Source organism: Synchiropus splendidus, chromosome 7 (assembly GCF_027744825.2).
Source record: "Synchiropus splendidus isolate RoL2022-P1 chromosome 7, RoL_Sspl_1.0, whole genome shotgun sequence".
Taxonomy (NCBI): Eukaryota; Metazoa; Chordata; class Actinopteri; order Syngnathiformes; family Callionymidae; genus Synchiropus; species Synchiropus splendidus.
In genome coordinates, this window is record NC_071340.1 from 14,887,752 (window position 1) to 14,913,275 (window position 25,524).

The window sequence follows — 25,524 nt, forward strand, 5'->3', positions numbered from 1 at the left end:
TACTTGCAAACCCCCATACACCCTGAAGAGGGCAGCATTGTGCAACTTTGCTCACGGCTCTCCCTGCTGAATTCACAGTCAGTCGTTAAGTCGCATCCGCTTTCTCTCAAACAGAGAAACAGACATGGGACTCCTCCAGCTGAAAGAACCTCCTTCTGCCTTTGGGACAGATGGACTTGTCGTGATCTTAAGATTTAAGTGGTTGACGGTGACCTTAAAACACTGCCAGAATGAAACATCATTCCAGCGCTTTTTCTCCGTACCGTCGTCGAGTTGCCAAATCTCTGAGGAGTAGACACAGTTGCATGTCGTTGCTGACGTAGTTTTCTGCATCGTATTATTGGTGAAAGGACAGAAGAAATAAAAAAAGAGAAGCGTTTATCATGACCTAAAAATGAAGATGCTAAAATGACTAAGATTCAAAGACACACGCATCAAACAAGACAAAACAAAAATGCAATTCATTGGATGTCAGTAGGTCATTGTAATCGCAGGACAAATGCTGAAGTCATTCAGGAATATAAGAGAAAGATAACTACATTTCAATTACATGTTTATGTAACTTGCAAATTTATGCACCCAAGTGGTACAGACCTGATATATGAACATATTTTCACTTTCATAAAATTGAGCAAATTCTCCCCAAGAGGATGTGATATATATTCATTTTCGATCTGACTCCTTGTTGTGAGAAGAAAAAAAAAAACATATTAACCAACACCCCCCCAAAAAAGGAAGTAAATAAAAGAGAATACAGTGAAATCAAGATGTTATGAAGAAGAAATAATATCATGAAATAAAACCATTGATCACCTCTAAATATCATTATTACAGATTATGTAGCAATAGATAAGAGTGTATCTTAATATTATATATATATATATATATATATATATATATATATATATATATATATATACTGTACTTCCTCCGCTTGTTAGATCCACACAGAAAGAGTCGTGTATTGAGGGTGGAAGATGCCTCTAGTTAGACCCCTGGTATGAGTCCAAGCCTCCAGTGTTTGTGGTGATCTTGAAGCCTTGATGGAAAGTTTGCATCAGTGAGCGAGGAACTGGGACATGAATAGCTTCTTTTTTTTTTTAGTTTATCCCAACAGTGCAGGTCATTCACATCAGCTTTAACCCCCTGATGGAAGAGCATCACAAAATGCCACTTGATGCCGAGCCTCTCTCACGTTCCCTTCAGGAACCCGCACCTCGGTCCTCCTGGGGCCCGAATCACATCCGCTCCACCGTCAGGGTCCAGTTCTTTCCTGGCCTCTGATTATTATCTGGTCTTTATATTTAATATTTCATATCTGCTTGGCATGCTGAGGCACATACTTGGCCAGAACCAGCAGACATTCTCCAGCTTTAATCTCTGACTCCTCAGACTAATCTGCTCTTTAGAACAATATTTCAGGATGTCGAAGGAATCTTCATATTTCATTCATGAGGCTTTGATGAAGCTAATTAGCTCGCAGCTTAACAATGTTTCATGCGAACTCGAGTTAATTACAGCGATTCTTCAAAGCGGGAAGTCTTTCATGTGTTTTTTTTCCCCCCGCTGGCTTCCTCCCCTAAAACAGCAGAGAGGAGGAAGTTAATGAAGATCATTTCCACCCTTAAATGGATGATTAACAGAATAAAGCGGGTGTTAGACTTGGGCCAGAGACGGCCTGCTGTTTGGAGCCGCTCCAATGTCTCGCACCGCCGTGACATGCTGGCTAGCCACTTGTTCGTGTGGGCCACGGAGGCAGGAGCGGCGCCGATGCTGCGAGCTGATGGCGAGGAAGGAACACGCCTCAGGTCAGACTGTACGCTAATTCCTGGCCCAGCTGGCATATGCTCTTCTGGCAACTCATTCTGCTTCGCTGCCATGTTGATGCAACTCAAACCCCTGTGGCTGCTAACTTTTGAAACCAGAGCAGGAATGCGATCCAGTCAACTTGCTTTTGTCGAAGGATAATCGGCCGCGAACATCGGCCTGATCCTCACACCAGCTTGCAGGCTCACCTCGACACTTGACCTGTCGCTGGCGCTTAAATCAGCAGTCTGTCTCTGACTCTGCAGCTCAGCTTCAGGAGGGAGAAAATCTTTCTGCCCATCTGGAAAAACATCCACCTGTCAGGGCAGCGGAGTAATCCCCGCCTCACCTGCCTTCTCTCCTCCCGGCTGGTCCCTGTGGAGCGGCCGTGTTTGGGCTGGCTGTCAGAACTGAGGGGAACTTGTTAGACCGGTGCTGAGAGAGGCCTCTGCTGGTCACCGTTCCCTCGGGAGTGGATGTTCACGGGAACAGAGGAGAGGAACTGTAACAACAGGATCTGTCCATGTCTGACACCAAGTCCTGGTTGCAACATGTTTTCAACACCGACCACCTCGACAGGGAAAGTAGGAGGGTAATAGATTTAATTTCTGCTTCTTTATTGTCCTTCCCCTGCCTCTACCAGACCCCTGGTAATCCATTCACGGCACATTGTGGTTCTAATCTTGCGCATCACATCCTGTGACCATCTGATTCTGACACCATTTCTCAAGGAGAGCACCAATTACATGCCCTTGTTATGACAGTTGGATGGAGGTCCACCCACTCAGCAAGTAGACACTCACTGACTTGTACCCCTCCACATCCGAGGGAGTCCTCAGATCCTTGTCTAAATTATTCCTGTGGGCTCTGAGAGAATAACATGGCCATCAGACGTCGCCTTAAATCTGGAGTCCTTTTTCGGAAAAGCCTGCCCTCACGTTTGCACGTTTTTTTTTCCAAGATGGAAAAACCCTGGGCTTCATTCCATGAGCAGGTCTTTCAGAAGCTTCCGTCTCTAGCAATCTGTCTGACGGATCACCTTCTCATGAGCCTCACATGCAGAGCATTCGCTGCCATTTGTTCTTGTTCTTCACAGTTTTTGTTATATGGAAGTCATGCTAAAATGTTGGTCAAGTAATGCAACGTTTTCGGAACATCCCAGGTTTTGTCCCAGAATTTCAACACTGGAAATGAATGGATTGATGTAGAATTTCACCACAGTTTCATCACCTCTTACAACTGTTCATCAAATATCACCATTAAAAACTAGGTTTCTTCCTGGCCCACAGAGTGTGATATAAAATGTGCGTGACTCCAATACAAACCCTGGAGCTTGTTGTCAGAAAATAAATGAGTTGTTTCTCATTTTTAACTCACCTCCATTAACTCACAAACTGTTAACTGTAGAGACTTGAAAATGGGGATGAGCATGGAGGAAAGCTCAGGATTCTCACAGTATGCAGTACACATTTTACAGTCTCATTCACAGTTTTGGAGATAACCTCAGTTGTTTGAGAGGTGCCTGGATGGCTGTCACAGCACGTCTCACCTCTGACTCCTCAAATGAAACAGGTGCAGGTGCCGCTTTACAATGACAACCACTGACATTATGTCCGGGTGAAGATGTCACATCCAGCAGTTGAGATAGGATTTTTAAAAACATTTTAGTGAATGAAACTTCATATCAAAGTTTCAATGCCACGTTCTGCCATTTATTATTTTATTTGGATTTATATTAGCAAAAGCCAAGCATAAACCAAACCAGGCAGTAGCCCAGACTCATTCTGTAAAGCTTGTTCAATAAAGCACCATTTGCTTGAAATAAATACATGTATTTTTGGTAGGTAATTGTGTGTTACAAAATCAATTTTTGTGTGATGGGAAACAAAAGCAATAACCAGTACATGTCTTCACAAGACGCTTGTCGTCAGACCAGTGAGTAGAACGGATACTTGGCAAACAACCTGCCAGGCAAACGCCATTTTTTGCTGCTATAAATGTTTCATGTGTGGTAGAAAGTGCCTTTGAGTCATTAAAATGTAAAAAAAGAAATGAAAAACTGCTGGACGTGACGACATTGCCGGGACAGTTTCCGTATGTGGACACATTTTCCCTTGTTTCTGTGCTAAATTCTCACAGGTGATGGAGTCAGTGTGTCGATTAGAGGCTACCCTAGTGCACGCACACAATCACTTGCATTTCTATCCTTGTGGGGACATTGTGAGAACCTCTCATTGACATTGCCCTTTCCCCAGCCACTGCCCTTAAACCTAACCATCCAAAACACATGGCTAACCTTAACCAGGACTCTGAACCAAACTGAAACCCCTATTTCCAAATTGAGGCTTAACCTTGTGGGGTCCAGCCAAAGTGATACGGTCCTCACAGGGATAGTGTTTTGTCAAGAATTGGCCCCCATAAAGTAGTACAAACAACCCCACACATACTTATTTGCTTGGCTATTTTTGTGAGGACCTGTCATTGTCATAACCCTTTCCCCAGCCTCCCACCCTAAACTCAACCATCCAAAACACATGGCTAACCTTAACCAGGGCTCTGAACCAAACTTTGCACCCAGTTTTAATGACTAGCTATTTTAAGTCCTCAAACTGAGACTTAACCTTGTGGGGGCCCCCACGAAGGCGTATGGTCCCCGTAACGCTGTGGCACCAGCCTTGCCTCCACACCTGCAGTTTCTTCAGCTATTGCACTGTGCACTTTATTATTACGCCATTGTAAAATGAAGTACATTTCAGAGGCGAGGCTGCGGCATGTGTCCTAGATTAAAAGTCATAAGTAATTCATATAAAGTTTGTTTCCTCATAAGTCTTGATGAATACATTAGCGAATCACAGCCAGATTAAAAATGCCTGAACTGGACTCCTCAGCTTCATCACGCGCCTTTGTTTACTTCATGGCTTCCTGTCCACAAAGCCAGTGAGGGAGTTTCACAGTGAACCCGGGCTGTGGTGAGTCGGGTCACCGGCTTCCGCCGACACCAACAAGTGCAGAAAGGAGCAGGTGGAACAGGCAGGAGACAGAAATAATTTGTTTCCACTGAGGGGCGGCCATTACCGGGGACCTCCCTCCGGCGCTTCAGGCTGTTCCACTTATTATCCTGCGTCTGAGTGTGCAAGTCACACCAATTCCAGAACACAGCGGTGATTCAGCAGCCATGGGAGGCTCATTATTTTCCTCGCTCGCCAGGAAATGGCTTTCCGTGGTCTTCCACCCAGATTGGACCAAGCACAATCGTAGCTATGGAATATTAGACGCCACACAATGCCCTGGCAAGTGTGTAATGGATTACACAGTGTTTCTGTGATTCCATCTGAACGGATCTGCATCCAGTCCGGACTGGATCATGTGACGGGGGAACTTAAAGTAGCAGTAAACTCGAAGTAGCTTGAACTATCCGGCAGTCAGGCTCAGTTTCAGGTGCATGTCGTGTGAGATGACACCTCAGCGCAGAAATGAAAGTCACTATGGTTCATTGTTGTTGTAACTATGGACTCTACTGTTAAGTCCATCTTCGACCTGTCAGTTCTGCCTCTCACAGGTCGGGGCAGGACACTGGCGGCTTCATGCCTCCATTATAGCCTCATGAGGTTCTTTTTTTCCTGAACACAGCTTGTGCAACAGGAAGCGTGTGGACAGGTTTGCACGTTGGATGTGTGATATCACACTCTGGAGACCAACAGGAGTTAAAAAATACAGACTGCAGAGCAGAAGCTGTGACGGCGATGCTGAAGATTGTGGCTCTCAGTGATTCATTTTGTTGAGTTCAGCACAACTCTCCTGGGCTCTGGATTTTGAGGATGCAACTGGATGCCACAGTTCAGTCTCACATCATCTATGAAACACATGGCCCTGGGGCCTAGTCTTTTTAACGTGGCCTGCTGGAGCCTGAAATAGTCGGCTAAAAATTCGATTGAATTTGAAGGTAAAGTGCTTCTTCAGTTGCTGCTTTCGGCATTTTCTGTCAGGGGTTTCCAAAGCGAGTCAGTGTCGATATTGTGTCTCCTCCTTAGACATAACTATCCCCTTCATATCCTCCTTTATCGCATCCTTATTACCGAAATAGTTCCTCTCTTTCTTTTTCCAGATCCTTCCATTCCTCGCATTCTCTAGTCAGCAGGCTCCCTGTCTCTCCTCTCCACGCGTCCAAACCAGTCTGTCCTCCCTGACTTGGTCTCCAAACTTCTCCATGAGCTGTCTCTCCGACATTCTCATTTCATGCCGTCCTACTGAATCGCTCCCAATGAAAACCCAAGCATCCTCAACTGTGCCACTTCTAACTCTGCTTCCTGTCATGAAAGGCCTCACTATCCTTTAGAGCAGCGTGTGCCGCTAGTGTGCTAACGGCTAACGTGACGTCTCACTTCAAAACTTCATTGATTCTCATGGCCTGTCCAAAGTTTGCTTTGGGGTTTAAAGTTCGTGAAAAACTAAATGCACAACAAAATAAATACGCTTCAAAATGTGAAGAGAGAAAGAATAATTGTTTTTATGAAGCACGTTTTTGTGAAAGCAGGATTTGTCTGGAAACTCAAAACTACAATAAAATCATGTAAAAGAGAAGTGATAAAATCGAAACAGCTATTTAAAGTAAGTAAATAAGTAAATAAATCATGATATATTTTGCCATATTGCCCACCCCTTTTAAAACAAATACATTTTCCGCAGTTTGTTTCTGCAAATAGCCTGGCAAAATAACAAGAGTGTGGTGGTGTGCCCTGGGATTTTTTCAATGAACCAAGGCTGCCATGGCTAGAAGAAGGTTGAAAAACAGTGCTATAGAGCTTCCCTTTCACTCAAGCTGCCGCTCTTCTGTCACAGATCACACCTGACAGTCGTCTCCACCGTTCCACCCTGCCCGCACTCTCCTCTTCACCTCTGTTAATCTCTGTCCATCACTCTGTATGACTGACCCCAAATACCTTTGCTTTGAAAACCTCAAGGCCTTGCATCCTCACTGACCCTCCCTCCTCTCTCTGATTTACACACGTTTGAAGTGAAGTTGTGAGGAAGAGCAGTGACTCTCCTTCTGAAGGAACCAAAAGCATTTTAGCGATGTCAGCAGTTATGAATCTGCGTGAGCCGAATAACGGATGCGGAAGTTAGGGGATATGATGAAAAGTGCATATGTTTGTGCGTCACAAGGAATTGCCAGTTTCTCTGGCGTTGAGTCAGACGATTCATAAACAAAGGGATGAGTGTTCTAAATTTAGCCTCCAAGAATGGAAAGACTAATATTGCATTCTGCTCAGTGGTTCCTGTTGAAGGAGATAGACTCACAGCTCGATGTATAACAATTCTGTTCACCTGCGACTTACACTGTTTAGAAGTGTAACTCTGTGTGTGTGTGTGCTTTAGGCCATATTCATCAAAGGTGTCCAATTACATTTCCTAAAGGGGCCACATGAGAAACTGTAACTGTTGTGAGGGGCCATCATCAAAAGCAAAACACGACGGAAAAAATACCCAAACCTGAAAATGTTAAATATAAGTAAAGATATCCAAAAGTGTAAATATTCCACGAAACCTACTGAAATATTTATATAAATTTAATTTGAATATAAATAAACAAAAATAGGCAATTCATTTCAAAATATATTTACAATATTCCTTCAATGTATTTTGAGGAACAAGAAAAACATTTCAGTTTCTAGTCTTGAAACAAGAACATGCTATGAGTGGTGGTGATGACTAAAAGAAAAAGAACAAAAAGAAGGCAGACAAATAACATGTCAGTTATAGTTTTAGTATAACCTCAAAATGGCCACGAAAAAACAGTCATCGAGGTGCATATGGCCCCCGGGCCACACTTTGCCCAGGTCTGACATACATGGATCTTTGCTGAATTATTTTCTTGAGCTCCGAGTAGAGCTGCTTCCTTGTGTCATAATGTAGCAGAACATGTGAGAGTTGTGTTCAGTCCAGGTTCTTAGGTCACGATCACTGACCATGGAGATGTTCGAGGACAAAAACTATTGTTATGGCTGAAGAGATCCGGAGAACAGCAAGCAAATACAATTTAAACAACATTCTTGTTCCCATTGGTCTCCTCTCCAGGGTAGGAACTTTGACCCTCAGGTCGAGTCTAAACACCTTCTAAATACCTGTATTGTAGCTTTAACTTATCGACGTGACTTCAAACTGCTCACGTTCATGTTGTCTAATCTGTATAACATCAAATAAAACAATGACAGCTGTCTGAGAAAATAAAGCAGACATTGAATCTGTTCTGAATTTTAGATGTCTTATAGAGGTGTTTGGTCTATTATTCCTAATGATCATCAGACGGTTATTACTATGTAAGATTTTACAGAATCATACATTTCAGAATGACAGCAATGAACTATGTGAAGAGTGAGACTTTGATAAACAAATGAAGTTCCTGTTTGAGTGTTGGTGTCCTGTGGTGCGACAAACGTGGCGCTTCCTCATGAGAACTCGAGTAGTTCCGATAGATGCAAGACGTTGACCACAAACAATGCTAATAGCCATAATAAAAATGAATTTCATGATGATCAAAGTCACAGCAGTCCAGTGGCGGGAATGAAAGTAAGCGTCACTGACTTGTATTATTCGTGGTGCGCAAAGCTCTGAGTGAGCAGCCATCCGATGGAGCTGCATGAGACCACACAAAGAGGTGGGTTCTGAACTGCACTCACCAAACCACTTCCTGAGGTCAATGACTCCTGCTTTGTTCTGCAGATGATTTCAGTAAAGGATCGCTTCCTCGTCTGATTCAAAGGCCGGGGCCGCACTAATCTGATGTGGAGGTGGATTTGAGGTAAGCTGATTTATGCTGATGGATGCAGCGTCTCTGCTGCACTATCATCTATATAATGGCTTTCAAGCAGAAGACAGTGATGCGGTGATAATGCTCAAGTTGCTTTGAAATCCAATTCATGCGACAGTGGCCTGCGGCGGGGGAACCTGATCCGGCGGACGACTGGCTCTGGCCCCCTGCTGGGGTCCGGCAGTCCCCCGTCCTGATTGCAGGCTCATTTCACTCACATGATGCTTGACATTTACATTTTGCTCCACGTTGTCAGTGGAAAGGTTCTGCAGCCTTCAGCTGTTTAGTTGGTCAAGTTGATGAAAAAAACAAAAAAAAAACAAACACTTTATGTAACTGTTACAAAATGGATTTAGTCAGAGCAGCATGACAATGGTGTGGTCTTCTTGGCACTCAGATTTCCTCTCACATACAAGTTAATTTATTATTCGTGGGCGTGAGTATTTATTTATATGATTCCTGTGTTTCGCCCTCTGTGCAAGTATGGCGATAATGAACAATTATTATTACGCTGAAAATCATATTCTATTAAACAACTGCTTTATTATATATTTTAAATGTTTTTAAACACAGTGTGCTATATTTTTTCAAGTAATGAATGAAGCGGAGTATCGACTTGTAGTACGGCACACCTATAATTATTTGGTCATAATTGTACAATACATTTCTTATGTCTATTATGTTTTATGTAATTTATATTTGATTATATTTATATTTATTTTAGTTAGAATACTGTGAATTTTATTTTATTGAAATCAGTTTTTAATGAATTCAATGTGTTTTGTCAGTTATTACATTTTATTACATCATTGTTCTTGTTTATAATAATAAAAGCTAAAAAAAAAATAATGTAATTTAAAAAATATATATAAATAAATCAAGCTGCTTTGACATGGAGCCAGAGTGAAACAGAACAAAGGCCGACAGGAAACAAGGACATGCAGCACTAAGATAAGAGCAAACCTGCTCTCCATAATTCACCCTTCTCTCTCACTCACCTGCAAATGTTATTGAATAATATTTTGATAGTTCAGTTTTCGAAACATAAATGAAGCGCGGCCACATTTTCCCTCATCCATCTTCATTATTTGAATAAACAGGGATTTTCACAACCTGGTCATGCAGCCTGCTGGTCAATTCAAGACTGTTCCGCAGCCCACTGGAGGACACCTGACCTACTTAGCTCAGCGCCCCCTCTGCAGCCCGGCTGCTCAGTGTGTTTGCTAACAGCCACTCAAAGTCTTTAACCAACGCATGTAAAAATCATCACCATTATGCCTGATACATAATCATACACTGGAGCTGTAAATCAATGTTCGTCCTTGAAAGACTCTCAAGACCGGCGCTCCTCTCTGAATGCATGGCATTATGGTGCCGTGAAGCCGGCTGGAATGTCCTTGAGAGTGGAGTCATCCTCCTCTCTCTTTCACTGAGCTTGGGAGACCTGTTTTTTTCTCTCAGGTCTGATAAACTGGAATGTTTTTAAACTAAGTGTCGTGAGTGCAGCAGCAGACCTTCAAATTCACCCCCTGTCAAGTTTGTCTTGAGCGTCTTATAATGACTGGCTTCGATGTCGGAGGCCTGTCTTCACTATAGGTGGGTGTCTTTAAACTGACATCTTAGCTGTGTTTTCATCATTCGCTGCTCACTGTCTATGTCAGCCGCCACTACGGACAAGTCTGATTAAAACAAAGGAGTGAAATCCAATTCCTGTTAGGCGTTACAGGACAGCTAACTAGGACACTGGATCTCTTCTGTCTTCTTTCAGCTCTTCCAGCTCAGAAAGCTCAGCATCTGCAGCTGTGCTTCTGTCCACATCTGTTCTCCCTGCTTCTTCTTCGTGGCTGCCTAAACCGTCCTGACTCCATGTTGTTGGATCTGTCCCCTGGAATTTGCTCATGCGAACACTTCCGAAGCGTGTTGAACCCAAATCCTGATATTTTGTGACGTGTATTCCAGAACATCTGTACGAGCATGTTTTGCCATCCTGTGTTTTTCTTCTTCCTCTATCTCCAGTGTGAAACCATGCTCCTGTCAGAAGGGAAAAACAAAGAAGCCTTGACGACTGTGTTTCTATTCTCAAAATGCAGTACTGAAAGTGTGGAGGTGTTGAGAAACCTCTGGTCAGCCGATATGCAAAAGGATGATGTAGGCGCCTTCGCTGGGCGTCAATAAACTCAGTGTCTCTTCTGTCACTCCTCTTCATTTGTGGACACGTCAGCGGCTGAGAAGGTAGCCGTGCATTCGATGGGCTCACTTGTGTTGAACATTGACAATCTTTGCTTTTATTTTGAAGGTTCTCCAGGAGGGAAAATGGATGAATACAAGTATAATGATTATGAAAACTACAACTACGTCGAGATGAACGTGACGGCACACGAGGAGCCGGTCTCTCAGCCCAGAGCGCCGTGTCAACACTTCTCCTGCGTGTCGCTGCTGGTGGCCAGCGTGGTCATCTTCCTGCTGGGCTTCTGCGGGAACGGCTTGGTCATTTGGATTTCAGGCTTCAAAATGAGGAAGAGCGTCAACACCACCTGGTACTTGAGCCTTGCGATCTCCGACTTCATCTTCTGCACGTTCCTCCCCTTCAGCATCGCCAACACGGCCATGGAGAACTGGATCTTTGGGCATTTCATGTGCAAATTCGTCTCCTTCGTCTTGTTCCTCAACATGTTCAGCAGCATCTTCCTCCTGGTTGTCATCAGCATCGACCGCTGCATCTCTGTTGTGCATCCAGTCTGGGCCCAGAACCACCGAACAGTCAACAAAGCCTCTGTGGTTGTCGTGCTGTCCTGGTTGTTGGCCATCGCCCTCAGTCTCCCCTCTGTCCTCTTCCGAGATTCCCAGACCTACATGGAGCGCACCATTTGCTTCAACAACTACCCGGATGTCGACACTCACAAGGCGGTGGCATATGGGCGCTTCCTCGCCGGGTTTGCCGCCCCGTTCACCATCATAGTTGTTTGCTACTCCATCATCATCGCCAAGCTGCGCAGCAACAGGATGACCAAATCCTCCAAGCCCTTCAAAGTGATGACGGCACTGGTGGCCACCTTCTTCATCTGCTGGCTGCCCTACCACGTGTTCGTCCTGCTGGAACTGCAGGTGGACCGCCACAACCACAACGTGCTGGCCCACGGGCTGAAGATAGCCGTTTCTCTGGCGGCCGCCAACAGCTTCCTGAACCCGGTGCTGTATGTCTTCATGGGCAACGACTTCAAACAAAAGGTCCGGCGCTCCGTGCTCTCCAAGATGGAGAACGCCATGGCAGAGGACGGGCGCACCACCAGTCGCTATCTGTCCAGATCCAGCTCCATGGATGCTCGAGCCTCTACTCACATCTAGAGGACTCTCATGTCTTGCTTCACCTTGAATTGAGTGCAGCGGTTTGTGTGTCTGAAGAGAGCAGCAGGTATGATCTAAGATTTGAAGGTGACAAAGTCAACACCTGTTTCAAGTGGATAGTTCACATCAGCTTCCTGTTTCGTGTTCCTGTCCGTCGGAATTAGACACACAGAACTGCTAACTTTTTTGTAAATATGTGTTGTATTATTTAGCAGCAGCAACCTAGAAAATGCGACTGCTTTCTTTCATGTCAACTCAGCCAGTCTGTGTATTAATCTTTCATTTCTATGAAAGCACTTTCAAATGCGAGTCATAAAAAGGACGTGCATGTAGAGCAGCTCTCAACACCATTTTTACCAGCATTACATTCTTATTCCTCACGTCTATTAACATCTTGTGTTACGAACTACTGAAAAGCGTGTTTATTCTTTGCAATTGAAGCGCTTGATTTTCTGTGAAGCGCTGTGGTCGGAAACCACAAAGAAATCCACCACTTGCAACTACAAAGTTTTTCTTCTTTTTTTTTCTTTTTTTTTAAGCGTTGACTCGCGTTCACCGCTTCTGGCCTGTCATGTGGTTAGCGCTCACATCCTGCTGTGGAAAATATCAACTGTACATGTTGTCAGAGAAAACTGGATACCTGTTTTTTAAATAAAGAAATAGATTATAAAATAAACCTTATTTTCTTGTTCTTATCTCACAGTGCTACAACAATACTGCTTTACAACTTCTACCTTTCCTCGCACTGCAATTTCTTTTTTTTGTTAAACAAGCTTGAATCGTTTTAATAAAGAGATAAATGCCGCTCCACTCTCTTTTGTCATTAAATGCTATTCAATTTAAAACTTATATATATATATATATATATATATATATATATATATATATATATATATGGTGGGACTTTATTGAGTGAATTATTTATAGAAGTGAATTACGTTTAATTAATTACAACATAATTTAATTTAATTTAATTGACACTGATGCACAAGACACGTGGCAGCTAGGATGATAACAACAACAACAAACATGGAGGAATCCCTGAACAAAAGCAAACAAAAGCATATATATATATATATATATATATATATATATATATATATATATATATATATATATATATACACATATACATATACATGTGCAAAGGCTTGACATATGAATAAGAAAACTCTGAATTAAACACTGGCTTGAACACGTCCGATCAGGGCAAAGAAAAACAGCAGACACACACACACTTCACGTTATTCATTTATTGGGTCTTGTCACACTACTTTCTGTAGAAAATACATTCAGAGCTCATCATATCTTCCTGTCAATACATGGAACAGCCAATAAAGTTCTAAAATAACTTCTCGGTGTACAAATATTCCTGCTTTAGCGCTCACGTTACAAAAATATACTATAGTGAAAACGTACGTTTTTGTCTCTCGGCTCTCCGTGTCATTGTTTATTCATATATTCACATCTTTTTTTATTCATAGAATATTTGATCTGAAGCATATGGCAGAGTACCATTTGTGAAGGAGCTTATTTATTTCGGGAGTGAGGCTTGTCTCATCACTACAAATCAATAAAACGTATTCACCAACATCCTCAGGTCTAAAGTGATTACTGCTACGCTCGTGTTCTCAGCTAAAACACACGCAAATCCAAAATTGTCTTTGGGGAAAGAGGTGCACACAAAAGTGCTATTTGGATTTCGGCATCAAAAAAAAAAGCGAAATCAGATTAAGATACACCACAAACCAAAATAAATCTCTTGTTGAATTCAAGACGGATTACTCCTCTCCTCAGTGATGTGGGGAGTTATTTAGCTCTTTAAAAACGTGACTCGTCTGAGGCAGAGGGATTTAGAAACACACACACAGTATCATCACCAGGTTGTTACAACCTGCTTATTGCATGTCCCTCAGCGAGGGCTCCTTAAATTACAGTGAGGCGCACAATTGTGTTGTGATAGCAGCAAAATTATTGTCAAGAGAATAGGTTGAAATTTTGGATCGAATCAGCCTCATTTTCATCACAGCGTTTGTACCTTGTTCATGTTAAGGCAGGTGGACGTAAGTGCTTCTCAGGCAACAACATCTGCTCAAGGACGCTGTGATCCGAACAGAAATGAGGAGAAAGGTTGCATAAAGATTCATGGAGGACAGATCAGAATCCATGCTTTAGCTTCCACAACACGTCCCAATGCATAAAAATAGATTTTGGAAAAATAGGATGCAGAGTGTGTAGAAAAGGAGTCGAGGAGGTCACGTGTATCATCTTGGCTTGTATTCGTCTGGAACCCCAGACATGTTTCGCTTCTTCAAGGCAGCGTCGACCGTCCTGATCATCTCCTCGATGTTGGTTCGCATCTCCGCCGTGTAGGGGTCGTATTCAAGCTTGCGAAGCCCCGAGCGTTTAAAGTTCCCGTCCTTCTGACCTTCCACGCACAGAAGGCGGTCCTCAGAAACCTTCAGGCCCAAAAACTGCACCATCCCCTTCAGCCGTGAGAACAAGTCTCGCTTCAACTCCTCGAAGTGAACCACGTGCACGTTGCGGCCGTAGTGGAGCCAGTCCAAGGTGTGGGACGCCCACCACGGGGCGTAGTTCTTCACAAACTCCGGCCATTCTGGAGAAGGAAGACAAAGGTCCAATTGAAAACTCCATCAGGAGAAACACTAACCACTGCACTAATTGTGTGACTGCCGTCTAAGCTGCCAGCAGGGGGCTCAGTTCTAGTCCGGCAACACCAGTGTTTAACATAGTTGGCTCACACTCACATTCAACACCTGGATCAACACTGAATTCTGTCAAGCAGCAATCGTAAATAGCTCCAAGAAGACAGAAGCAACTGACAACAGATGGGAAAGTGGTTATATGTCTGTGTGTCAAGGAAAAGTAGGATCATTTCTTGTACTATGAGGTGAAGTTGGAGGTGAAAAGAACAATACACACATTCTGTAACAAAACATCAAGATGCTATTTCATTCTGACATTTGAAGAAAATGGTGTTTCAAGCAAAGACATCTGTCTGTCAAGAGAAGAGGAAGCATCTGACATTAATTATATATATATATATATATATATATATATATATATATATATATATATAATTTTTGCAGAACCAAAAATGAATTACGTAAGACACACGCAAGAGCTAAAGGCCACAGCAAAAAGCAGAAGAATAAAATAAGAATTTGAAATAAGGAAGTGAGAGTCCTTAGAGATCGTCCGGAGAGACGATTCATTTTGGTGAACTCATCTGCAACCGCAGAGTTGATCTAGTCAGCCGTGAACTCTGCAGCTGGCTGGAGCTGCACTGCAGTCAGACGCCTCGTGGATGTTGTTAAAGTTTAAAGCCTGCTGGGTTTGCAGTGAACACACGGAGAAGAGGATTTCGCTTCACGTTCGGCAGCTGCACGGACTCGCCGCGACTCTGATCTCATCTTTTCAGCTTGGAGAGACGCTCTAATGAAAACAGACTGAAATAATTGCCGCAGAGAACATCCTGTCTCGTGGCCTCCCTGTTGTTCACTAGCCTGCACTAACACTCGGCGAAGAACTGCTGCAACTGGAGGACAGCCGGCCATGAGGGGGCGTGGCATCCCATGCAGCACATGCTCAATTAAACACTTGTTTAATTAAGTTATCTGATCACAGGTGTTCATCTGTTTATCTATTCGCAGAATAACTCTAAAATCACACTTCAAGGAAATGTTAAGGAAATGCTGATAGAGGGGCACAGAACAAGCGGATTACTAGCAGTCTGTGACTTTGGTCTGAATGCTACTGCCACCTGCAGTCCGGTTGAGATCATTGCTATCAATGAGAGTTGAATTCTACAGATAAAAATAAAGGTAGTGAAATAATATTCTACGAAAAAGTGCTGGCATCACACTGCAGGCTCACCAGGTCCCTGTATAGAACAAATGTTAAGGTGGTTTTCATTGATCCCTGCCTGCACACTGCTATATTTTTTGTATTCTCCATTTAATTTTTTAAGTGCTTTTTTTAATATAATTAAATTAAATCTAATTTATAATAAATAAAATCTGACGTACATGTAGAGCATGGGTGAAAAATGCATTTTCCGAAGGGCCCACATTCTTTCCTGCAGCTAACGTGAGGGGTCTCAAGCCATAAGACAGAAGAACTGATGAAAAATGTGACTTTGTGACTTCAATATCATAAAACAGTGAAAAGTATCTCCAAGCCATGAGATTATATGCTTGAAGCTGTTTGTATGATGATATATTATTTCATTTTATTGAAGTACTCTCAATATAAATAGCAAATCCTGAATATGTGAATATGATTTATGGGAGAAAAATACGAAATACTCATTAAAAGAATCTAATACAGATAGAAACAAAAGTCAGGATAAAGAAAACGAGCCTCTAAAAACAAACAAAAATGGGTTGTATTTAGCATTCAAATTGAACGTATAGACTTATAGATAATTGTTCCGGAGAATAGTTTGCTGTGGCTCCATGTGAACCATTAGTAGTGGAACCTGGCGGCATAAGCCCCGGCAAATACCATAGTCTCCAAACTAAGCTGCACTTGCCCCGGCTGTGACTCCATGTCGGCAGACCAGAGGACATCCGTAACATCATCTGACCCTGCGGCCTCACTCTGGAGAGGTGAGCCCATCCAGTCCCGTACACAATGTCACACTGACGCTGCAACTGCAGATTTGTTCTCTATTGAAAGTGGCAGCTGTCAGAAAGTCTTCCTGCTCCTGATATCATCGCATCATCTCCCCACCAACAGCGAGAGGCGAGCGCTCATCGGAGATGGCAGGTCAAATGTGCTGATGTTTTCAAAGAGAGACAACTGCTTGGTCGGCAAGTCTCCAGCCTCTGGGAAAATCGATTAAAGCTCAGACAAAGTCGGAGCGATGGTAAAGAAAACTGTTTCCATAGTAACCCAAGAGGCTCTTGGAGAGTGAACTTACCGAGGAATGAATATGAAATGAAATGACTCAAATAACTTGAGAAAGAAACGCTGGTGGTGTAACATTGTCATTGGAAAACTGAATTAAAGCAATTCCTTGATTTAATCCCTTATTAAAAGAGGTGCACAAACAAGCAAACAGCTTTTCTAAATCCGAGACGCTGATGCTCAGTCACACTCTTAATTCCAGAACGAGAGCGCGAGGTAGGGGGCGCTAACTTCCCAGAAAATCTTCTTGGATCAGATTCCATGTTCAACAATCGGATCCGAACGACGGCTCCATTCCGACGCCTCAAACTGCTGTTCCATTACACAGAGATCCAACCGGAACAAACTGGTTACGAGTTGCAGCACGAAGACACACAAACACAGCGAGCGAAGCTGATGTCTGCTGATTAATTGTTTCATTTCTCATTTGTGACAGGGGGACAGAAGACGGCAGCCGATATGATAATGCGCCGAGTTAATATGTTGGAAACCATCAGACCTCAGCTCACTGCTCATTTCCTCAATTTCCTCTGCGCCAGAGACGCTTTTGCAGTTCATTGATCCTATGGTGGAGCTACTGATGTTGAAACACTGCCTACACTACACATAGAGTTTGTTATTTTTATCTCCATCCTGGTGAGGCCAAAGATTCTCCTCTCAATCCTGCTAGCATCCACGAGGAGACACCTAAGATGAAGGTAAAGCTAATGCGATAGAGAGAGCGAGAGATGTTGAACAATAACTTCATTCCCACACATTGTTTTTTTTCTGTCCCCAACCCTCTGTATAGTGAAGAATCTGCTCTGTAACTTGCACAGTCGGGTTCTGACTTATGAGGCCCCATGCAGGGTCCTGGGTTTCAGTTGTGCTATCAGACAGGAAGCATCAATCTTCCACCTATTTGTTCTTTAATCCTGAAACGTCCTCTCAGCGAGGAGGCAGCGAGTGAGGCGACCTCCTGCAGCTATTGTCTGGGTCTGATGCCCGAGACTTCAATCTGTTTGTTGTCTAAATGGATGTTTCCAGGATACAACAGGAGTTTCAAAACAACGATGGATCTTTGCTGACTCTTTTTCAGCGCTCATCACTCAAACTGCAGGTGACAATGAAACTCTGACACATTGCGAGGAGGCATTTGTTTTTCTGTAGCCGAAGAACCTGCGGTCAGTGAATCATCCTCTGCGGCACTGAGAGGATGACACCCAAGCTGGCATTCTGCAGCAAAGCGCGACTAAAACAAGTCTCTGTGCTTCCTCCAGTGAGTCCATTTGCCGTCACTCTACTATCCAAATGGTTTCATTTCCTCTCCCAGCCCACAGGTCGCCTGCTTCCACCTCCACCCTGTGACATCTCTTTATCTAAACAATCCAAAACAGCAGCTGGTTGGGTGTTTTTGCGGTGTTGTGCAGCGATTTCCAATTTACCAGACAGAAACAGCATCAGCTTTCATACAGGTTCTATTTTCTTCTCTAGCAATGAAAAACTCACCTTTTCCTTTCCAGTGCGCCTGGGAGGCGAACCCAATATGTCCGCCATATTTTCGGTTAAATTCTGCCATCAGGGCCTTGTACGGGTTCCGGATCATGAGGATGCTGGAGTCAAAAGCTTCGATCTCCTTTTTCCCGCTCTCATGCGTCTTGATGCAGATGGTTCTCCCGCTGCGCCAGTGATCTCGCTCACCTTTGAACCCTGCAGACCCAGAAGAGCTCAGTCAACTCACAGCCACAGTTTTCTCTTTGCTTAAAAACGACTTCCAAACCATTATCAAGCGTGTGCTTTCTAGCAAAACTGTGATACATAGACTCAAATGTCTTTTCTTATACTCCCTCAACTCACACACGCAGATGGTAGAATCAGAATTAGAATTGAAAAAAAAAAATTAAAATGACACAACTTGTAAAAAACTAATTCGGATCAGCTACACACAACCGTGACATTGAATTTTTAGTTCCTCTAAACAAGAACCTTTGCCACCTCACATGAGGAGCTTCAGCACCTTCCTATTTATTACCTTCTGAGTGTCGTCCCTCAGCCCTCGGTCAGCATTTGTAGTAAAACCAGAGCAGCAGTCGCAGCTATTTGACTTTGGGAAACACACTCTGTCTACTGTCTTATTATCTACTGCTGCTCATCTGATACTGGCTGCAGTTGCAAAGGGGATTTCTCGGAAAAAGTGAGGCTGCTCTTCTCAGACTCTGTGATGAGCTTCTGATCTCCGCACTGACTCTACTCAACATCCACTAATGGCAGGGGGTGGCCAACTCAAGACAAACATATACACGCATAATCTCAATGGTGTGTCAAAACAAGGTGTACGGCATACAATTTTTGTTTTGTTGGCTCAATTATTTCAATATTTTTGCAGTTATTTGCTGTGAAAATGTTATTTTGAGTGACAAGTTGTGGTATCAGAGGTTGTGGTGTGTTCTTTATCTCTACAACAAATGAGGAGTTACTTAATAAAACCCTTCTTTTCCAACGCCCTCTAAGGCGCTTCGCTATTGGATATCCAATAGAGAGCTTCGCACACTTAAGGAGATTGCTTAGATACTGTAAGAGGCATAAACAAGGCAAGTATCACTACATTGATACTTTGGTTAGGATAGCATGAATGAAAGGTAAATGTCCCAGACAAAACATGAAATAAACTACCTTCATTTTAACTTTATATATGTTATACTTTGGCACATTGTAAAGTAGCTTGGAATCAACACAAAGACACAAAGTTTCTAAGATAAGGCCTTCCATGAAAGGTCCTCATATCAAATGCCACAAGGAGGGCGAGTTAGTGAGTCAGTAAAGAGCATTGAAGAGCATGTTTAGCGAGCAAAAGGGGAAGTGGGTTCGTGTCAGTCGAGACGACACCAACACTATTGAAAGAGGCACACGCTCAATTGTACCTTTATTGTAAAGAGAACCATCAAAGTAATAGCTTCCGGTGTAATAGCCTGTGGCCAGCTCGATGAGGTGGCGAGCCCAGGTGTTTCCAGCCCCGGGAAAACTGGCGAGGGCGACCAGCTGCTTGGCGTGAGCGGGCAGGAAGTGCCGGTCCATGCAACGGTTATCTGCAACATCAGAGAAGGCTTATCAGCGCATCTTTGGCAGAGCTGCTCTTGTGGGAAGAGAACAAGCCGCAAGGATGACTCAACCTGAGATCAGTCTGGTTTCACAACGCACATATACGTAACACATTTAGTCATAAACAATAAAAGAACACAATTATGAAAGCAGGTCGCAAGGAGGAAGACTTTGAGGTGAAGGTTACATCTCTGTGGGCGACCTCTTTGATTTACTTCTTGGGGAAGTCAAAAACTGAAGTGAAACATAAGGATGATGCTGAAAGGCCACAGCTGTGGCAACACCAAGAGGAAACACTGACCACAGGGCAGAATTTCAGAATACATATCGGTGGTCAACTTCAATCCTCAAACTAATGTTTAAAGTTCAGCCTGAAACACGTGAATCATAAGTATTAAACATGTTATACAACATGCAGCTAAAATATGAATTCAGTATTTAAAAGTATATTTTCAAGTATTTAAGTGTTTAAATATCCTCAATAACCCGCACCTTATTCCTTGTGTTCAAAAAAAGAAAAACTACATGCAAGCGTTTGACTCCAGACTGTTTCAACTTCTGTATCCATTCATCAAAAGCAGAGGAACAAAGGTAATGAAAAACATTGGGTAAAATGACAAAGCATTTATTCTACAGAAGATTTTATCTTAAAATGATATCTCAGCTCAGCTCCTCTGTTTCCACTATTTCGTTTAGATCATCCCCAAAAGCGGGCCCCGCCATCTTGCAGGGCTTTCGCTCCATAAAATGAAACTGATAACAAAAGTGAGAATGATTTAGACACAAACAACTTCCTGCGTTCCACAGATAAGAGTCTTATCTCAGAGCAGCAAGAAACACTTTCACAGGAGCATTACCTTGAACCTGTGTCTGGTACACCACAAAGTACTGCTGGTTGCCACAGTTCTCAAACTCTTCCCCGGGACAGCGATGGAGACACATGGCCTCTTCCTCCGGCTCGTGAAGGGAGAAGAGAGGCGTCGGGAAGCCGCAGTGACATGTGTCTCCAGCGAGAACTGCCAGTGATTTCTCCTGGAATAGAAGTCTTGTCACACAAACTGTGTATCAATCGATTCTGTATACAGATCTGATGCGTTGTGTTGATCTGATCTAAGGCTTTATGTGATGAACAGTGTATCAAGAAATATGTGTGATGTTTCACGAAGGTGTTACATTTGGTCCTCACCTTCTCCGTGCACAAGTCCACACACTTGTCCACAGACATGTTCTGGATGACAGTGCTGAATGGAAGAGCCAGAGTCACGTTGTCAGGCCTGTGGAAACAGCCCTTGAAAATGGCGCTACCGTCTGAAACAAAAAAAAAAACAAGACATGGTCAGTGAGGAACACGAAACAACATCCACTCCAGTTTCCTGGCTCCCGAGCACACTGCAGCTCTAACTGCTGACCTCTGACCAGCTGCATCCCACTGGGACTTCACCCGCCAACAAACTCATTGGTCTATTAAGGCCCTGACCTGCACTCCTCGGTAACATTCACAGGTCAGCAGTGTGTGGATGACCTTTGACCTTCAACCCTCATGCTGTCTGCCACATATCACACGCAGCTGTAGCTTTCACACACTGTCATGTCTGTGTCTGGATTTTAAAATGATTCCAGTCTCAACATATTTATTAAAATTGTAAGAATCTATATGCAGATGATGTCATGAAATCGAATAAAAAAAAAAGACATCTTTGTTACCATAGCAACAATGTAAGCCATATAATAACATGGGGAAAATCAACATGGTTATTATTATCAAAACACATTATGCTATTAAAGAACAAAACCAATCCTATGATTATTTGTGTGACTTTCTGTTAATATTACAACACCTAATGTGGATGTCTTTAGTTGTTGAATTAGGAGTGACGCTAATATTTATGAGTCTACAATGAACTATTGTGACATCCCAACAGACACGTAAACAAATGACCAGAAGCAAAACCTGCAAGCAGATGACTTCTCCTTGTATACCAGGATTATTGTGTAAACACTCACATGTCAAGAGCAAAACACCACAAATCTGCTTCTTGGACAGATTTTTTTTAGGCTTGCATGACAAAGGTTAAGAAACAAACCATATCATTCAGCAGTTTTCTGACAAAACAGAACGATGCAGACCAAGTTTGTCTACGTCAGTTGATGCCTTGTTGAGAATGTGATCAATAGTATGGATCGTGGTTGCAGTTTCTGCCATAATGGTGATTCACAAACGCAAAGATAAACTCATCCATCCCATGTAGATGTTTATTTATCAAAAGCAATTAAAAAAAACATGCTCAAATTTCAAATTCAGGGAAAATTTTAGATTTTCTTGACGCTTCCCTTAAGAGCGAGTCCTGCAACGAGAAACAGGAAATGAGGTCTCTTCCCTAGCTCTGTTTATCAGCCTCTCCTGACTTCAGTTTTCAGCAGCAGCGGCGTCAGCAGAGAGAATTTCGGATGCCTGCGGGGTCTACAGTAGATAGCGCAGCCCCCCTGGGACTGAGGCAAACACAACACTGCAGCCTGCTACCAACTGTGGCATCAACCTAGAATAAAACAAATATTTTCCGCCCAAAACACAGAGCCGTGTCACATTTCAAGCTCTCTCCGACGCTGTGCACGGAATTATGTAACTTTTTTCTGGCTTCTTTCAAGGCATTATGACAGTAAGCATTCACAGTTATCAAGTTGTGTGGTTGGCTGCCACTGGCTTACTGAGATATTCTTTTCTATTAACCTCCAGTCATATGAACATGAACAGACTTTTTGCCACAGACTTATTATCATGTCTTTATAGTCTGAATTTTACTACTAAAAGGTTTAGATAATAGAAATGTTATTTTAAATATAATCTTGTATTATATGGAACCATTAAAAAAACGTTTCATTGAGGGAAAGCTAAAAGCTTTTTTCAGTTAAATATAATCTCGGTCCTGCAGCATAACTATTTCATAACGTAAATCTGCATTCAAAGAGATTAAAAAAACATCACGGCTGTGTTACACTGCGGCTCTGAAAAAAAAAAGCTCTTATTATAACGGCTTATTAGCCGATGGAGTCAGCGAAGAGTGACTAAGAGACTGATTGTTAGTTCCGACTCACAGCGGCGTGCAGACTCTTGGCTCAGCTCCAGCCTGTAGATGGACAGACGGTTCGCTCCTCCGCACACATTGCTCTTCTCGCCTTTGCATTCCATGTTACAGTCACTTTCCGAAGCGTTGGGCGCCTGGATCTTGTGACCACAGTAGCACTCGGCTCCAAACTCCAGCCCAGCAAACATGTAGCCCCTGTGAACAAGAGGCGCATCACAGTCGGTCCTCACATGAGATGACAGAAGACTTGAATGTTTTTCCCCAGGAAGAGAAGCTGCCCACTGCGCCTTGATATAGCTATATTATATGAAGGGCCTTCACTGTTTGATATTCTCCAGCCACACAGCTCATGAAGAGGAAGATGGATGGACAGGGAGAACAACCGTCACAAGCAATTTAAAGGAACAAAGTCACTACCCAACGCTCTTCTAATCACCTGCTGAACCCGCTCACTGGCGCCTAACCATCCAGGACGTCCAATTTGTTGTCTCACATGCTCAGCTGAGCCAGAGAAAGCCTCCTGCACCAGAAGAGTTTTACCGCTTGATATCCATTCTAACATTAAAATAGCTGGGCTGGAGTGAATCTTTTGTTTATTGGACCTTTTCTGTTACTATCACAATTAAATTAAATGTCAACAGCCAGTTCTGAAGAAGCTCTGGAGGTGAACTAAGAATCACAAACAAGGGGGAAAATATATAAGCAGCGTGAGCCACTTGATGCTTTACTTTCGAGGATATTATAAGAATAGATCGATTGATATGGAAGATAAATCATGACCGTGTCGAGTGGCCTTAGATGGACTCTTGTTGGGAGCCATTATGAGCATCACTTGATATTAATAGAAAGAACAAAGAAAAGAAAGAAAAATAACATTATATTTCTGCAGAAACAAGTGATGAAAAAAAGGAACTATCTGACTAAAATTCTGTATCACAGAATAGTGTAAACAGATGTAAAATATAACCAATATAATTATAATTATAAATAATGCTAAAATGAGACTTTTATGTAAAAAGCTATGTTTAATAATGATATACAGAAGGAAAACAAAGACAAAAAAATGAAACAGTATGAGGCGTTCTCTAATGTCATGATCATTCTATATTAAAAAGGTAATTTAAAAGAGAAAATACAAATATTAGAAGTACAACAAACCTGCACATCACAAGAACATGTAAATAGTAATTATTAATATTATTATTATTTTATGGGTTGATCTGAACGTGACAGCATCGCCGCTGAATTGGAATGCAAACATTCCTGCAGCCATTCCTGAACCTTCCTCCTACTTTTCATTTAAGCAGGTTTTCTGCTCTCATCTGGGAACAGCAGGGGGGTTCAGGAATTGCCACCGGAGCTGGAGCGCTCCCTCATGTGATTGCGTTTCCTGCATCACCAGGGTAGAAGTGGCGATAATCATAGCTCTGTTTGTTTCTCTGTGGCGATGGATAATTGAATAGCCTTGTCCAATGATTTAGCGGAACATGAAAGTGACCTGACTGCACATGTTGTCCTGTCTTCCGTCGCCTGGCGATGGATGTGTCCCACTTGGTGTTGGGAAGCAATTATACGCTGAAGCCCGTCGCCGCACCAGACACGTCCCCTGAGTTGCCAGTCTCACACCCAGAACACGCTGGTGGTGCTGGTGCATCTCATTTGTTTGCCTGTTTTTATGAACCTGCTGCTGCATTTCAAGAGGGAGAAGCTCAGTCAGGAGCTGAAAACAAACACCTCTCTGGTCCGACTCTCCACTCCATGAACCACTGATGTGTGTAATTCAATGCATTCGATGGAGCCGAGCGGGGTTCTCCTTTGGGAGATAAGAAAATAAAGCCGGAGAAAGATGGTGAGCAAGCGGAGAAAATAAAAAAGCGAGCAGAGAAATGGAGAACAGCAGCAGCTAAAATGGGCTTTTGTATGGCAAGTTTTTCATCAGCACTTTTCCTCCCAGGATTCTCAACCTTGTCTGCTTTCACCACCTCTAACAACACTAGCTGGCTTCCCAAGCCTCACAGCTTGATTTTGCTTTGTGGTTGATCCTTTCCTGGACCCGAACTTCCTTTTACTTAAACACCGCGGCGCTTCAGATGAAGCACGCAAACAGGGAAGCGATTTCTTGACGTCATTAATTGTAGTCATACCTTTCTGCACAGTTGTCCTGGCAACGGAACACAGTCATTTTTTTGTAGTCAAAAAAGGAAACTCCTCTCAGCGCTCTCTTGTGTGTGTCATCGATGTAGCACCCGATATACCTCGCTGAAACAAAGACAGAGATGAAAATCAAACAGGGCAAATTCAGAGTGGAGCTGGAGGCAACGGAAATGACTGCTTATTACTTATTATTTCACAAGGATTTAAGGAGCAGAGAAGCAATTTATTTAATCTTCCACAGAAACATATTGATCCTGAGATAACTGCAAATCGAGTTATATCTTAATAAATATGATGGGATGCAATTTTGCTATAAAA

The 25,524-nt window shown here is 42.9% G+C and overlaps 2 protein-coding genes across 6 annotated transcripts in view; one reads left to right on the top strand and one right to left on the bottom strand.

The window, feature by feature from the left end:
* Positions 1–8,470: 8,470 nt before the first annotated feature.
* On the top strand, positions 8,471–12,725 carry cmklr1 (chemokine-like receptor 1). Of its 2 annotated transcripts, XM_053870919.1 has the most exons (3): positions 8,471–8,605; positions 10,705–10,846; positions 10,911–12,725. In XM_053870919.1, the coding sequence occupies exon 3, from the start codon at positions 10,928–10,930 to the stop codon at positions 11,957–11,959; it is 1,032 nt and encodes a 343-aa protein (XP_053726894.1). In that variant the 5' UTR covers positions 8,471–8,605; positions 10,705–10,846; positions 10,911–10,927; the 3' UTR covers positions 11,960–12,725. The 2 variants fall into 2 exon arrangements, with proteins under 2 accessions (XP_053726894.1, XP_053726896.1); XM_053870921.1 differs by lacking the exon at positions 8,471–8,605 and having other exon boundaries at positions 10,408–10,846.
* Positions 12,726–13,207: 482 nt separating this feature from the next.
* wscd2 (WSC domain containing 2) overlaps positions 13,208–25,524 on the bottom strand; it is a 41,474-nt gene continuing 29,157 nt past the window's right edge. For all 4 annotated transcript variants that reach the window (XM_053870261.1, XM_053870262.1, XM_053870264.1 and 1 more), the window contains 7 exons: positions 25,197–25,311; positions 23,063–23,247; positions 21,156–21,277; positions 20,827–21,001; positions 19,792–19,956; positions 18,380–18,580; positions 13,208–14,576 (listed from right to left, as the gene is read on the bottom strand). In XM_053870261.1, the coding sequence (XP_053726236.1) occupies positions 14,224–14,576; positions 18,380–18,580; positions 19,792–19,956; positions 20,827–21,001; positions 21,156–21,277; positions 23,063–23,247; positions 25,197–25,311 (1,316 nt within the window). In that variant the 3' untranslated portion in view covers positions 13,208–14,223. The remainder of the gene's footprint in view (positions 14,577–18,379; positions 18,581–19,791; positions 19,957–20,826; positions 21,002–21,155; positions 21,278–23,062; positions 23,248–25,196; positions 25,312–25,524) is intronic.